The sequence below is a fragment of the Nipponia nippon genome, unplaced genomic scaffold, assembly GCF_047370975.1.
Source record: "Nipponia nippon isolate SJK-2023a ecotype South Korea unplaced genomic scaffold, ASM4737097v1 scaffold_21, whole genome shotgun sequence".
Taxonomy (NCBI): Eukaryota; Metazoa; Chordata; class Aves; order Pelecaniformes; family Threskiornithidae; genus Nipponia; species Nipponia nippon.
In genome coordinates, this window is record NW_028262338.1 from 870,066 (window position 1) to 887,026 (window position 16,961).

General features: G+C 46.3%; 1 protein-coding gene across 7 annotated transcripts in view; it reads right to left on the reverse strand.

The window, feature by feature from the left end:
* UBE2D2 (ubiquitin conjugating enzyme E2 D2) overlaps nt 1–16,394 on the reverse strand; it is a 35,682-nt gene extending 19,288 nt beyond the window's left edge. Inside the window, exons 1-4 of one of the 7 annotated variants that reach the window (XM_087760215.1) lie at nt 11,449–11,590; nt 9,817–10,031; nt 4,772–4,835; nt 645–713 (exon numbers count right to left, since the gene is read on the reverse strand). In XM_087760215.1, coding sequence (XP_087616341.1) covers nt 645–654 — 10 coding nt within the window. In that variant the 5' untranslated portion in view covers nt 655–713; nt 4,772–4,835; nt 9,817–10,031; nt 11,449–11,590. Of the gene's footprint in view, nt 1–644; nt 714–4,771; nt 4,836–9,571; nt 9,693–9,816; nt 10,032–11,448; nt 11,591–13,577; nt 13,819–14,358 lie in introns of those variants that run through there. The other 6 variants (XM_087760218.1, XM_087760216.1, XM_087760217.1 and 3 more) reach the window with 6 other exon arrangements.
* Nucleotides 16,395–16,961: the final 567 nt, after the last annotated feature.

Genomic DNA, 16,961 nt, shown 5'->3' on the forward strand with positions numbered 1-16,961 from the left:
AAGCTCAAGTAATGAACTACTTACTTCCAGACAAAGCAGCACAGAAAAGTCTATTTTAAAAACAAAGCCTTCTGAAAGGCTGCAGGGAAGCAAGCCAAAGAACTAAACAGAGACAGAGCGAAGTACTCAACACTCCACATTCACTTGGTCTACACTTTGGGATTGCTGTGATACCACACACATGTTGTGCCCTGCAAAAAATCCCTTTACAATAAAAATCCAGACAGTTATGGTCACTCTTTCAGACCCAACAAATTTCTGAGTTCAACTTTGTTGGTTCCAATAAAGCACCGGAATCAAAGCCCAGTTTCCAATGACTGCACTGCCCTCTTAGAGCAAGCTACAGCAAAGGTAAAACATGAACTCATACCTTTCTTAGGTAGGATCTCTCCTACACAGATCCTTAAGTTAAATGGAGGGTAAACCTAAGCTTTGTATACACCGTATGTGAAGAGGTAACCTAGGCCAGCTTTACCTTGGCTGAATGTTTAAGCTTCGTCTCCACAGAGGCCTCAAGATTTCATTAAAGCAGCAGAAAGCAATACAAGTCTTAAGAGAATGCAAGAATGACAGTCTGCTCAATACCTGGGACCAGGATGTGCTAGTACACACTTTAGGTTAAACGGACAAAAATTAAGTCTCACTCGTATGCATCTGTCCAAGAGAACATCTTAATCTGGTAATATAGAAGATTCATGAAGAATGTCTTTATGCTGCAGAACATAAGGAAAACAATCGAAGCTGTTAATCTGTATGAGGCACGTTAGGAAGTTCTCAGCATTCGTGTGTTCTCCAAAAGCTCTAACACTAGCTTGTGCAAAAGAGCATGACCTTAAATTATTTGTGAAACAGAAGTTTCTCTTTGCATGGATGTTTGCTCTATCGCATCTTCAGAACTGGAGAGCTATACAGAAGACTCCAGTCATTGCAAGGTAAGTCTTCAAGACACAAAAGTTGAAGCCACCTGCAGCTACGTACTTAACTTGCAACTGGTATCTACAGCTTTCAAGACTACCTGTGCCAAAAGTAATTTTAGCCCAGAGTGGCACTACTTGTTCTAATCTAGCATGAGCAGTTTTTAATTACACATGGTACAGGCATTACAACTGGGAATGATCTCATACAAGGAAGGGAAAAAAAAGCAGAGTGGGAACAGCCCTGCCAAGGCAAGGGGAGGTGAGAAGAGTGTTTGGTTAGAGCAGCAAGTTTGTTACAAAGGGTATTACAGCTGGTAACACAGCTAGCCTTTTGAGAAACTCTACATGGAGTGTAGAGTCAGGAAATCAAGACACCGGCTCATGTGTTCATATGTAGCATTCACCCATTTTAAAAGATTCAGACAGCTTCACAACAAGTCCATACCACCTGTAGCAGGACAGCGAGAAACCTAGAACAAGAGGACAAAGGGGGTGGCAGAAACCCAGCAGTGAAGAGTGCGGCTAATCGCAGAAAAACCACCAGGAATTTCACAGGCATCAGCAGATGCAGGTAAGATGCACTGTGACTGCACTGGAGCACACAAACAGCACTGGACATTAACCTGCATACCTCTGCACACTGAAAAGATAAGCTGATATAACCAACTATTGTCTTAAACCCCAGAAGAAACTACAGAAAATATAAAGAAAAATACTGTCACAGCAAACCTAACATTTTACAAGATAGAAGGGTAGTTTGGTTGGTTGTTTTTGGGTTTTTTTTGGGGGGGGGGGGTTGTTTTTTGTTTTGTTTTTTTTCTCCTCAACTCCCACCCTAGACTCAAGGAAAGTGCTTCTTTAACCTAAGCTTTAAATTCTTACAACATCCAGGACAAGTCTGATGAACTAAAAGATGGATTTGTCATGCAGAGCTTATTTCAACTGATTCTTTGCTTTGAAATCTGACATTTAAAGAGTTATTTACAAAGTAAGGGGGTTGCTGACTTCCAGTAGCTAAGCACAGGTACATGTCTGGAAGTGAACTAAGCCACTGCATAACACTGTGGAAGTATATTGGCCTAATCCAGTCCCAAGCATATTTCCAAAACAAAGCCCAGAGGTGGGTGGAAGAGGGCTCAAACTACATTACCAGGAGAAAGAAAATCCTGTCGCTACAGTTAACAAGGCAGAAACAGCTCTTTGCTTTCCAAATCTTATGAACTACAGGGACAAGAAGCTTGTAACTGCAAACAGTTTACATCGGCTGGACTAGCCACAAGATACCACTTTGCGAGCACAGCATGTCCTGAACTCCAAGAAATGTCACTGACAAGGTGACCGGGGCAGACCTAGAACACAGGGATCTCGGAGAAGGCATCTTTCTGTTGCTGCCACTGCTATCCACTTACATATACCCAAAGTGTTGCACTCCATAGCAAAAGTCCTTCATCAAGATGTCTTCCAGAAAGGTGGCACGGGCAGAAAAATTGAGTATTACTTGAAAGCTTTCTGTATTCAGTAGTAACTTTCCATTGTAAGCGTTCACCAACTTAAGCTACCACCTCCTCCACCAGACAATCTCCATCACCATTAACAGTCTTTGGAAACTATGCAGTAGTTTATCGTGGCACAAATCACACTTGCTAATTTAAGGGAAGAAAAGCCTTAGACTGGCTCTACATCTTAGTAATTTCTCTTCCATGAAACTAAAGCTTCTTTAAAATACTATTTTGTAAGCAGAAATAAGTTGTGGAGTAACTAGAAGCAGCTTGATGCTACTGCTAAAAACCCTCAAAACCAAATGCAGCTTTCACTTCTTTGAAAACACTGCTGAACAGTAACATCTCCACTAATTTCAGTATTCTCTTTCTCAGGTTTCAAATGTTTTTTTTTGTTTTGTTTTTTTTTTTTAAATCTAGTCCTAGATTTCTATAGGAATGTGTAAGTTTCCATACACTTCAGCACTTCTGAATAGCTCAGAAATGATTCAGAAAGATCTTGGCAGCTAATTTTTTCCTTTTAGAAAGGATACCTAAGCCTAGAGTTCTTAGCGCATAGATGAAGGGTTTCCCTACTTAAGTATCCCCTACTCTCATGAGCCTGAATGCTTTGCTGAACAGCACACTTGTCAGAGACCACTTGCACAGCAAGTTCAATGCACGCTGTTTAACGGGCATCCCAGTCAGAGCTTACAAGTGTTCTTATGTAGCCTTTTCTACACAGCAGAGCTGCTACAAGAAAGAGTGTAAACACATTCCCTCATCTCAGGGGGAGATGCCAATGCATTTAATGCAAGCCCATAGTAAAGTTATAAAGCAAAAGGTGAATTTACAAGTGTTCTCGTCTCATCCTACTGATCTTGCTCACCTAAGCTATGACCAAAACTTTAATGCTGCTATAAAAAAAAAAGTTGTTCACCGGAAAGTGTAAAATCCTAGTTAATACGGAGAAGACCATACAGCTTGCAAAACCACTGCAGTTTAAAGGCCTCTCACAGAAAACCACCACAGAGTACGGGACAACAATTAAGTTGCTTTATTCACAGCTAATCAAACCAGACTGGGGAACATTACCTACAATGTTATTTTATCATATGTTATATGATAGAGAAGCATCCACATAGACACCATTAAGTCATACGATATATCTTGCCCTCCTCCCTAGGCAAAAATACATGCACAAGATGACAGTAGATCTTCTTACTATATAATGATGTTAGACAAAAAATTCAGGGTAGGACTTTAAACAATAACTGCTTTTTTTCCTGCTTTAACACAGCTCCTCGAGCTTCAAAAGGACAGAACAACTCCAAATCACACACCAGGTGAACAACCTTGCATAGGAAAGACAACCAGCTGATGTGTAGGCCAAAAAAGATCATCCTAGGCTATCCTTTATATGGAATCTGGCAGGGCCAACTGATTTGAGTACAGTTTTCAAACCTAACAGTACTGTGTGATTTAAGGATGCTCCACCTGCACTTCCTATCTCATATCTAAGCAGCTATGTCGAAATCAAGCAACAAGTTAGTCATGACAGCAGGATTTAGATATTCCTATTTTGTTCATTAAGAAATTAGTATTCCAAATTGAATGAAATCCTGCCTAAAAATTAACAGCCAAACCTGGTTTTCCGTTCTTATACTCTGGTGTGCTCTATAATACGATAGCACAAAACAGATTAAAGAACAAGCAATGTTTCCAGTGTTCCTATAACTCATTTGACCACAATAACTATTAAACTTAAAAAAAAAAATCTAACATTACTTCATGATTCAAGCTTTAATTTACCAACTAGTTTTCCTTCCACTCACATTTTAACCTTTTATCCCCAAGGACTACATGTAACCCTCTTAAAAAATGCAGTGTTAACTAACTCCTGTGTAAAATATAGTTAACCCTGACCTTGCTGCAATAGCATCTAGTATTATGAGTAGATTGTTTTACTTCTACAGGACTATGTGACTACACCATATACAGTGTAGATATCAAAGAAATTCAGAAAGCTGTATGCAACTGTTTGGTGGTTTGGCCATGGAGCTACTGAAGTTTACTAATTTCATGCCCTATGAGAATGCCAGAACAGTTAACTCCAAAGGTGTAACTTAAGATGTCCTCAGTGTAGAGCTGCCCAATCAATAAGATAGGAGTAACACAGATCTCCAGTGACACACAAGGAAAGTATTAACAGATACAGAAGGGCAACAAATTTAAGATTAGTATGTGGAATAGTATCTAGTACTCTAACCAAAAGAAACAGATGGGCTCTCCTCGCTAAGGAACTGGACATACCATTTTAGAAGAAAAAGGAAAAAGTTAGAGACTGCAGGTGTTTCCTGATAGTAGCATACTTACTGTCATCACCAACAGGCCCTGCTGAACACTGTGCTGGAGGATCACGTGCCAGATCATTCAACTCCTAAAAAACAGGAACAGTTTATTTCATTTAATTTCAAAACCAATCATGTTATTGCTAAAAAAGCTGCTAGCGGCACTTTGGCTATCATGAACATAATGCTCACATCAGTGAGTCTCCTGAAACCACAAGAATGGCAACACCACAAAACTAATAGCGAGGACCCCAGAAAGCAAAATTGCACCTTAATTCCAGGTAACATTTGGCATATGCATCAGTTTCATCTCTAGGCTTCCATGATCTATCAAGTCACAGCAATCCTCATCAAGTCATAGTGTCTATCAGGTTTGCCTTCATTGACAATAAAACTTAAGAACTCCCAAACATTATCAAGGTATCATATACTCCACTATCTCCAGGTCACAGAGAGATACAATGGCCTCAATCCAGCAACTCTCAGTATTAGCCTTATTTTTTTCCCCTGTATCGTAACAGCTCCCAGGTTGCTCCAGCTATAGTGATGTAGTTTATCATCTCAAGCCTGCAGTAGCCTTTTTGCAGTATGCAAGACTTCCATAACCTGTGGTTGTTTCACCTCCAGATGTATACATCAGTGAATATAGGTGGTTAAATGGAATAAAACGCAAGGCCTTCTGTACCTAGAGAACTGCTAGCCCATGAATGGAAATCCTCACTTTCAAGTACCCATGTCAGTCAAATTTTCCTCTGAAAAAATGCTATTATGAGTGTCAATTGCTCTGGCTGAACAGGTTGAGTAATTCAGAGTAGTTCTGAACTATACCGAGTTTCAATTTGAAGCAAAATTTCAGCCCAGAGCAGAAAGAGTCCACACATCATCACTAGTATCTCACATTAGCAAATTGCTCAGGAAGTGGACATTCAGTGGGAAGTGCAAATAGAGTAAGACTTTGAAGTCAAACTTTGCTCTATTTCTGGCTCAGCCACTGACCTGCTTTGCATGATGGGCCCAAACACATTAACTTTTTTCTGTGCTAGCTCAGTCTAGAAAGCTAAAAACATAAACAGCAAACAACCATTACGAGGACAACTGAAACTAGTGATCAGGAAACACTCCCATGCTGTCCCCTGGCCAGCTGCACATTCAGCTTTTCACTTCACAGTCTGCAAGGGTTACCAGCAACAGTCCACAGTGGAGTCTCAGATACCAGACTTATCTGGAGCTTTTGACAGACAAAACATTTAAGGACAATGATTGAGACAAGCTGATTGCAGAAATGGAAAAAGCTTGTCACTTAATGGCCTTTTGTTATTTACAGGCAGTATTTAAGCTCTTGAATAGATGATCTCTGGGAGTTTCAGCTTCTACTTCCCACAAATTGGGAGGCCACCACTAACCAAACCCTCTTCTGTTACAGCAGAAGAAAGCTGCCTTACATCCAACAGGTAAATCTCAGGATTTTCCTCTCAGTATGAAGTCCCCTAGAAGTCTTGCAGTGGAGATACAAAGCTTCACATACTCTTACTACTGTAAAGCATACACACGTTTGGTTTTGTTCTCAGCAACTCCCAACTTGTAAACAGCCCAGCTGAAAGCCTCCTGACTTGACAGCACAGACTACTGAAGCTTTCCCAGTGCTCCTACTGAGCTTCTTACAGTGCTGACCCAAGCAAACCTTCATCCCACACTTCACAGACTTGGATAGAAGTTGAGTATGCAGCACCTGCTGAAGAGCCTACTCCATCCTGAAGAATGCAGTGAGTCTCCACATGCACAAATTCAGAAGTACACGCACGAAAACTCAAAAAACAGCAATACACGTACTCTTTCTAAAGTTATATACCGTACAGTCCACTTCCAAATGCTATTGGACCCTAATCTTCTGGAAAAGACAATTTAATGCCACAGTACTCAAAACCCCGAACACATCTACTAAAAAAACCCAAACACATCTAAACCTCTCTTCCACTTCTCATCCCCTTCACTCCCATTTTATGCATAAATATGATGAAACAACACTAGACTTGGAAGGAGTAAAACTGTAAGAATCCATGCTTTCCATGTAAGACCACAACCTACTATGGATTATATCGAAGAACCTAGCATACACCTTCCCTACTATAAAAGGGAAATAGTTACAAAGACAAGCTGCAGCTTGAGCACATAATTCTACCAGCTAGTAGAACACACAGCTGCAAAGCTGCCCCAACACTCACCCTACATCCCACTCCTCAAAATCACTGCTCCACCAAATTGGATCAAACACCACACCTTCAGTGATACCACATAAGGTAAGTCTCACAACAGATGCAGAGGCAACAATGAAGTTCAGCTAGTAGCAGCCTTGTTTCTCATCAAATTACTCTTTCTCTTCAATCTTCAGGTCCAGCTAGAAGGAATACTTCGGTTTTCTGAAGTGCGTATAGTATCTCACTGGAAAGAGATGACTTACAACGAACACTCATACCACTTGTCTCAGTGATGCAGCTCTCACCCACAGCAGCATTTCAGGTTCTGCTCTATAAACCCACAGACTGAAACATCACAGATTAAAAGGCCCATGTAAAAAGCAATCCATAAGCTCCTTGCACTTGGAAAAGTTTAGCAACAACTCTCAATTCAAGCCCCTGCAATACAAAACCTCCCAGCTTTTGCAGAACAACAGCTTGGATAACAACGAGGAAGTTTAACCTCCACAAGACACCTCTGGAGCACAGCCACTAACTGCAGTAGACCACCAGTTACCTCTGCACACTGGAGAGGCTAACACATTACTAAATTTCCTGGCAGGGCACAGATGATTGCTTTAACATGCCATTCTCTTCAAGATGCTGGCATGCTATTAAGACTTCCACTACTCACTTGGCAGAGCTGCAGAGCCAAGTTTAAAAACAGAAGTGGTAGCTACCTGTAGCTGCATTTATTCAGGTACAAACGGAGAGGAGCATCCACTACTGCAGCACAGTGCCAAGCTTCTGCATCTAAGATGTTACTTTGCCTTTTGAGAACTCCTGTGCAGTTTCCAAGGTAGTGCTAGCACAACACCAGACCTAGTGAGGTCTTTGTTTCCAGATGTTGCTGAGGAAGACTGAAAACCAGCTGGTTTATAACTCAGAACAAGAAACTCTGGAGTTCACATAAAACTGGAACTCCTAATACATGGAAGATTCAATTACAGTTTGGTATCATCTACAATCCAGCCATTACTGCATGTATCAGACCCTAAGTGCAAGGCTTGCTCTATTTCCCCACGATCTGGGAAAGCTTGTTGGTCAATGATCAAGCCTAATCTTGACAACGCTGATTTTAAACCAATACCTGAAGAAAGCTGTAGCTGGTTACCATTTGAGACTGTTTCTAATCCTCAAGCAACATGTAGAAAGTTTCACTTTAGGAACTTAAAAGCTAAGAATCAGACAGCCTTGAGTTTTTCAGCTCCCAGGAGGCTACCTCACCATGAACTGCCTTCAGCCAGAAAGCCACCTTACAGAACCTAAAGTTTCTGCCCTCTCATCTACAGCAAAATACCACTGGGGTTGGGCCCATTGCCGCAGTTCAAACCATTAACCTGGCCCATCTTACAGTTAAATGTATTAATTAGTTCCTCAGTAAAAATGAGGAAGTGGAAGCATGGTGCAAAGCAAAGTTCAAGGTGTCTTGCCCAAAGGCCAAGTTGAATGAGACTACTACCATTACATTCATGAACTAGATATCCTAAAAGCTACAAAACTCACACAAGAAACTACCATTTGGGCTCCAAAAGCAGATTTAATTGTGTTCATAAGTTCCCAACAAAACACACCCCTACCCAGGGGTTCCAGGAAAGCATTTTAAGGAAGATGGAGTGTGCTTATGCCACAGACCCCCTAGCTGTGCTTCCCAAGTCACGAAAGGCATCAGCTGCCAGTGAAGCCTCAGGGCACACAGGAAAGCCACAAGTCTCACTCAGACTCCCGCTCTCATTAGCTGCTACCCTCCTCATTATAGTTTACTTCCCAGCAGCTAGTACGTTGCATTTAAAATGCATCTTGACCAAAGAGCTCACAAACTGCACAAGTTTTTAAAACACTATTAACACAACTGTTTTAAGTCTTACCTTAAAGTTTAACTCTGCACATGTTTCAAGTTATGTTTAGTTTTAGTTGTAAACTCCGAAGACATTTCATAGAGAAGTTCAATTTATTCCTGTAGACAACAATTCCCTCTCCAGTCTAACATGTTTCTGGTAAAAACTGCTCTGGCCAGAAGACAAGACTAGTTCTAAGGATTAAGTTAATGCTCATACAGCCTTTAGTAAGAATAACCAACATAACTGGCACCATCAAGAAGCCAACCAAGCAAGTAAAAAGCCAGCATCCTTTGGTAGTCAGTTCCAGCAATTCTAATAAACCTTGGTACGCAGTAGAGTTCCCCAAATACACTCCAACACACTAGATGTAGGCCTCCAAATGGTCAAAGATTACCCAAAATCCTTTTAGCTTGGACTCCATGGTCTTTCCTCCCTACTCCGGTTTGAGCTGTTTTCAAACTGTAATTTACTCAGAGACTCATCATGAGCTTGATTATAAGCCTAATTTTCACTTACAGCAGCAACCTGACAGCAAAACAAGCTTTTAATCCGACTTTAGCAAGGTTATTTGCCTGAAGCCCCAAACCCTTCTGTGACAAGCAGTCTAGGGCTGCGTTACAAAATTGTGATTTATTTAACCAGAAAGGAACTTTCAGCCACTTAACCATGAATTGTTAGCAGCTTTCAACAGAGCAGTGCCAAGCAATATGGAATCAGGGCCCAAGTCAAATCGACAGCACTCCACCTTACCTCAGCAGCAGGACCACAGCACAGACAAGCAGCTGCCAGCTACCTGCACAGGTCCGAGGCAGGCATTAGGTTGGGCAAGAGCCTGCTGCAGGTTCCTTGGGCCAGCAGGTTCTACCTTTACCTGTCACAAAAGGTACTGTGTAGGATGAGGCATGAGAGCCTATATCCACCACGCATTTCACACAACTCTGCTCTCTACTTGCCAAGCAGTCTCTCTGTACAAGGCAGCACTCACACATACATACCAAGGTCAGATCACCGATTGCCTACAGCATCCATAGGTGCTCTCCTGGTCTACAGGACTTTTGCAATTCCAGAGTATCTGCCATTCTAAGGCTACTACCCTATTAACAGAAGCATTTTAATCTTCAGAAGGATTTTAATCCTTTCCCTTTGGCAGAATCTGCTTTTTCAATCTTGAAATGGCTCAGATCCACTGACTTTGACTTCTTATAAGACTCTGCAAAAGTTAGAAGGCAAGCAGTTAAGTGAGCAGCATGAGAAAAGTCAAGCTGTATGAAATACAGTAATAACCAAGGTTCATGTTATAAACAAGCTCTGATGTAACTGCCATCTTTTTATTTTTTTAAAGCCTGAACAGCAAGAACACTAAAGCAATGTAGAACTTCCTCCTGGTGTGGAATCTGAGTATCAAAAAGCTAGCTAGCTAACAGAAGCTTAACCAGTATTCTCTGTACCAGCGACACACAAGATATTTCACACAGATGGGCTGCGCTGGCAGCTCCATGAACATCGCAAGAGGCTGTAACGGAAGGACCAAGTTGTTCCCACTGGCTGCTGTAAAGCAGAACTGGTAGTGCAGAAATAACACAAACTTTGCTCAGCCCAGGTAGCGTGCACTCTACTCTCATAACAACATTAACACTAACACTGTTCAATTAGGCAATAAGTCTACTGCATGCTATCTGCAGGTAGTGCTCATTTTGGCAGAAGTGATTGATACTTAAGTATCTTGGGAGATCAATGAGCTCTGGACTACAGGCAAGCCCATCACCTTCAGCAGCTGAACAGGGATATCACTGGAATATAGTTTAGTTCTGCAAAGCAGTACTGCTTATAAAATACAGGCCCAGAAAACAGGTAACAAGCCACCGCTCCCCTGCTATATAAAAGTGTTTTACTTCAGCAGGGCTGAAGTACAGCTCCCAATTTCCCCTTTCCCCTCACTGTAGGATCCGTCAAGTAGTTCATATACAAAAGCCCATAAAAGACAATGAAGTAACCTTTTACTTGCTCTCCCATCCAAAGTAACTCCAAAAGGTGCCCTAGTTATTCAGTTATAGGTAACGTATCTGCTAAAGATAAACAACACAGATGGGGATGCAGCTGAATGCAAAGCACTTTGGCTTAAATCTTAAAATGGAAGCTGTTCATTATGGCCCTCCAGTATCACTCCCATCCTACCTCTGAATATCTTCACATTGCATTTCTTACAGAATAAATCCATGATAAAAATATCACTGTTATAGATATAAAAATAACAATGAAATTGTTACGCTTCATTGTTGTCCTCACATTTTATGGGGACATCATTGCTTACATCCCAAACATTTCTCACAAGAAAAGAGTTCCAAGTTTTAGACCTGTGTCCCAGTAAGCACCTCAGCAAGAATGAAGAACACTGCTGCCTGAAAGACTGCGGTGAATAATACAAGCAGCAATCTGATAGCAGGTCTCAAGTCCAAGCTCTTTCAGAGCATCTGCTTAAAGAACAGCTGCTGCTGCTTCGTGCAGATACATTATCCCGGGATCGAGTCTCTGGACAACCCCAAGACCAACTGTGCCGCCAGAGACACGCTGGGACAGACCACGCAGGTTTTTGCGCTACCTCACACATCAGCAACAACACTACTTACCCAGCTGCAAACAACTTCTTGTTCTTCCCCTCTTCTAGCCCAGAGGAGTTCAACACGCAAGAGGCCATTTCAGGTAACACTGCTGACACTGTATCAAAGGTTTACTCTTGGGATTTTCTGCTTGTTTTTGAAGTTCTCATCCCTACATCATTCAAAGACACAAAATCTTTGGAGAAAACCTCGTAGTCTGTGGTTGAGCATAAAACAAACTGCCAAGTACAAGAGCCACTGGCAAGATTGAGACCTGAACACTGATGTGTAAGACTGATAATACCTTCTAAAAATGCCTAAGTAGCAGCTTTCCTTTCCATTGCTTCTTTGTACTCAAGTCTATTGGGATTATTTCTACTTAATCCACATTCTGCAGGCTTTTGTTCTTGCCACAAGGTGCAACAGCAAAGGCTGGAAGCTTGCTTTTCCCCTTGTTATCCTGACACGGATGGTCACTATGCAGAAGATACCACTGCTTTTCCAGACACCAGAACAAAAACAAGACAATGATACGAACACTCTCCACAGCGTTTAAAATAGCTGGAGCGTAAACAACCAGTGATCACTACTTAGGTAGTTGAGCAAGACAACCACAGTAACTCAAATTAAGAATGCTCCTTTCTAGTCTGTAGCTTAACTCCCATCTAACTTTTAAAGCACCTGGACTGCTAGAAAAAGTGGTTTTATTTCCCTTCACATACTTTGTTTCTGTTGGAAGCGTGGCCTACAGCCCTATCATCTTCCTTTTCCTCAACAGCCACTACTCTTACTCCACTGAAACACTTGGTACTTTGCAGAGCTCAATATACACCACTGCTTGGGCAATGCTCTCACACTACATCCCAGGGCTTTAAAGACTCTCGTAACCGTACACAGTCCCCATTATCCCTCAGGATTCTTTATCTTCGAAAAGCAGCATGAAGAATCAGTCCATGAGCACCCAGTGTTAACAAAGACTCAACACATTCAGCTTCTCTCCTGTTAAAAAATACAGACTAGAAACAGAAGTGCTCTGAGAGAGCATTGAACCCTGAACCTCAGCACACACTAAACTACAATAAAGCAGCTTTTCCAGCTTCCCGAGTTACCTGATAGAAGATATACCCTCCCCACAAAAGCCCTGCACCACCTCTGTCCCCCCTGTTCCCAGCAGTCACATTTACCCTGTTCAGCGTTCACTGCTGTGCCTCCTAGGTCTGTTCTGATGGCAGGCACACAACCCGCTCCCAAGAAGAAAGCGCTCTTTCAAGACACCTGCAAGCCCACAAACGTGGGCCTTCACGCGCCTTCACATTGTACTGAGTATCACTAAAGTAAGTGGCAGAACATTGCAGACAAGCGATGCTCAGCTGGAGCACAACTTCCTTACATAATCTGCTACCATACACTTATCTGGAAATTTCAATACACTAAAAATCACACTCAAAATCTTTCCCTTTCAAGCTCTACCTATTCCATGAGCATACGCAAGCCTTCAAGCTCTCTTCAATTTTCTTCCCCACCTTCGCTTTAATTTGATCAGTACGACACACGAAGCTTCACAAAAACTTCAAGATAACCTACAATCAAAGCAAAGACATTAACACACAAGCCAAACCCAACGCTACATATGTAACAAAACAGAGCTAGCAAACTGATCTTAAATATTAGGTAGCAGGTTCACATCTGGTTCGAGACAAAAAATTAGATCGACACAGTAATCGAGACCAAAAACCCTATGGAAGAACTGGCTTCTGCACCTGAACCTTGCACATGGACCTCAAACTCACAGCTACCTTTTGGGGGAAAAAGGATATAAATTCCCTGCCTGACTCACCAAGATAATAAAAGCGTACTTGGATATTCCCCTCTTAAATAGAGGGGGGTTTTCCTGGTGAAAGATACCATGATGATCAAGCAAAGTACAGTTTTAAGACTACAAGAGATTCAGCACCAGTGTTTTTCTGAAAGGCTAGGCCACCAAGTGCGGTGCACCTCCTGCTCTGGGAGGAGAAGGCACCTCGCACACCTCTCCCTACAAGTCTGCTAGATAACTCAGGTTGTAGAACAGCACTGGCTCCATTAAAACAATAAATCACGCTATTTTGACTAGTTAAACGTGACAAGTTCACTACGCTTAGCGCTTCAATACCCAATACCAAGGCCGCCGCTCGGCGAGGGATGAGAGAAGCCTTCCACCAGGAGCTACGACAAAACTTCAGCGCGGGCAGCGCCTCTCTCCGCCGGGCACCTCCTCCCCGGAGCGGCGGCCCCGCTCCGGCGCGGGGCTCCTCGCTACCCCCACGCGTGTCCGCTTCCACGCCCCGAGCGCTTCCCGAGGGCGAGGAGCACCCCCTCAAGCCGCAACAGCTGGCGGCGGCTGCTGCCCACCCCCGGGCCCGCGGCCCGGCCCTGCCCCGGCGCCGGCGCCCCCTCGCGGCCCCCCGGCCCGGGGCCACGTTGCTTCGGAGGGGCCCGGCCGCCGGGACCACCGCCGGCCCCGGCCTCCCCGCGGGGGTCACAGCCGCCGGGGACGGGGCACGGCCCCACCCAGCCCCGGTGAGGAGGAACCTCCCCGGGGGAACAAAGCGCCCCGGCAGGCCGGGCCGGAGCCCCCGCGTCCGCTCCGGCAGCCGCGCCGCCGAGGGGAGCCGGGGAACGTCTCCTCCTCCGCTCCCACCTCCCCGGGCCCGCCTGCCGCCTCTCCTGGCGGCGGGGCCGCCCGTCCCCTCAGCGCGGGCGGGGAAAAGGCGCCCGCAGCCCCCCAGCCGAGGCCGGCACCGGAGGGACCCCGCGCCGCCGCGGCAGGGCCCAGCCTTCCCTCCCTGCCAGGCCCGGGGCGGCCGCGGCGGCCTACCCGGCTTATGTAAGGCGAGCGCTCGGGCGGCCGCGGAGCGGGCGCGGTGCGGGCGGCGGGGCCCGGCCCGGCCCGGCCCTTACCTTGTGGATTCTCTTCAGCGCCATTGTGTGCGCGAGGCGGCGAGGAGGGGCGGGCGGGGAGGGGGGCAGCCCACGGGGACTATTTTCCAAGGGGGGGGAGAGGAGGAGCGCGGAGGCGGCGGCGGCGCTGGGGGGGGGGGGAAGGGGGGAAGGGGAGGGGGAAGGAGAGAGAGAAGGGGGGAGGGGAGGAGGCCCCCCCAGAAGGCGGCGGCAGGGGCGGGGGGCCTGCGGGCGGGCCGGCCTGGCGCGCTGCTCCCCCGGCGGGGCCGCTGAGGCTGGAGCTGGCTGCCGCTGCCGCAGCTCCTACCGCATCCCTCCGCCGCGTCTTTATGCGCTGGCGCCTCCTCGCCGGCCTTCCGCGTATCACTCCGCCTGCGGCGCCCCTTACGCCCGGGTCCGCGCTCCGCCGCCGGATGGCGGGCGGTCGGCGGCGCGGAGGCGGCCGCCGCGACGGGGGCCCAGACCGGGCCAGGCGCGAAGGGGGAGGGCCGGGCGGGAGAAAGGAGGAGCGGCGGACGGCGGGGACTATTTGTCCTGCGTCCGCCGTGCAGAACTCTCCAGAAGGGGGAGGGGGAGAGCGCGGAAGGATACGGCGGTGGCCTCGTGACGCAAGTTTCTCGCGAGAGGACGGGACGGGAACAAGTCCCGGCCGCGCCGCCGCCGTGGGCCGATGAGGGCCTGAGGCGCCGGGGCCGGGCCTGGCCTGGCCTGGCCTAGCCGGAGGCCCTGGCCCAGGGCCCTGGCCCGGGTGGGATCCCGCGCCCCGGCAGCCTCCTGGGGAGCCGCTATCGCCCCTGCTCCACTCCCAGCCCCGGGGGATGGTGGCCGGCCCCAGGAGCCCGGGCTGAGGCCACTAGCGAGCCCGAGGCTCCTTCCTGGAGCAGGGCCGGGGCCCGTGGGATGCGGGCCCGTGGTGTACCTTCCTTGGGGAGGCTGGGAGGGCATCCGGGAGAGGCAAAGGTCCTCTGGGAGCACATTAAGTGGTACTAAGAGCGATGCTGGTGACACCTTGTACCTGGCGAGGGTGGCACGTGGCTCAGCATCCCTCCCCTGGGGGTTGTGGCACAGGGCTGGCGCGTGGTATGTCATTTTTAGGGCTTGGAGGACGCATGGACAAAGTACACGTGGCTGCATAATAAAGGTTTGAACCATTGATCAGACTTTTATTTATGTAGCAAAGTATCTCAAATACCATGCTTACTGAGCATACCAAACCCACGGTGTTCAGTGAGGAACACAAGGCAAGCAACAAAGTGCAGGACTCAGGACCTTCCGTGTGCCCGTTGGGCCAGCGGCGTCACAGAGGGAGGCAAAGGTTCTCCAGCAGCAACAACATCCATAGCCCCAGTGCCAAGTGTTGAAGAAAAATTTATTTCCATGAGGAACACCGATATGGACAAAAATAATAATTGTTCTCAGGTGACTGAGCAGCTTGTATCAGAAAAAAGGTCATCAAATAATCTTTCTGATGGCTACCAACGAGCTGAAGGAATCTGCGTAGCTTCAGCGAACTTCTGAGCCCCGTCACCGTGACCTGTTTGTGTAGCTGCATGATCAAAGCATGAATGGGTAATCGCCATAAACAGCCAGCTCAGAAACAAAAGGGCAACTTCCTTTCAGGTCTGAATCATCAGAAACTGAGCCAACGAGGCTGGGAACAGGACACGGCTTGGGACAGGGACTTTGCGCACACGTTCAAACCAGGTACCTCTGCAGGGGAGTTCAGCCTAAAAACAAACTGCCCCCACGTACACAAATCCATGGAATGTCTTGTACTAGTAAGACATTTTAAAATCTACATCAAATTGGAGTCTTTTCTGTTGGTCCTGCTTCTCTTCCCGTTGCTGCCTTTGGATCATGAATTGGGACTGGACACTTGGCCCTCCATCTTCAGCCTTGTGGTGGCCGGTGCCCTGTGCACCCTTCCAAGTTGGCAGCCCTGCTACCGAGTCGGGTAAGAAAAATGCCAAGAGCATTTTTCATCAGGGTTGGAAGTTGTAAGACTTTCCAAGAAGGCATCAGGTTTTATTCCTTTACAGGCGCTCATAGGAAATTCTGGTTTCCTATGGATTTCCCTCTTGTGTAACTAATATATTTAGTGAATTATACTACGATTTTCTGTTATTGCCTGTCTTCTCCTCACCTAGTACTGCAGCAGGGTTGTTTTTCACTGTTCTTGTCAATCCCACACCTGTGCATCTCTTGGCAGAGAGGGATGAAAGGCTTAAACAGGAGACTCTAGAGGTAAGTAAAATACTCCAAGCAGCAAGAAGCAGCTCTGGGCTTGGAGCTCAGCTCCAAAACTTCCCCTGGGGTCAGACTGTCCCTTTGCTAAAGCACCCTTCTGCCAGCCAGTCCCTGTACCCAGCAGAGCTACCTGCAGGACTAATGTGCTCGCTGCTTTTGAATGGGCAAGGTTTGGAAACCCCACGGTACTTCTGATGTCATGCTGGCGATGAAGCACTCATGCCTGCCTGCTCCTTCCTGCCTGCATAGCTGCTGCTTGCTATGGTCAAGGTGGAGGTGAGGATCTCCAGCAGTGCTTACCCTGGCCCCTCAGGAGCCTGGGGACTGCTGCCTCTCGACAATAGTTATGGTCTCTT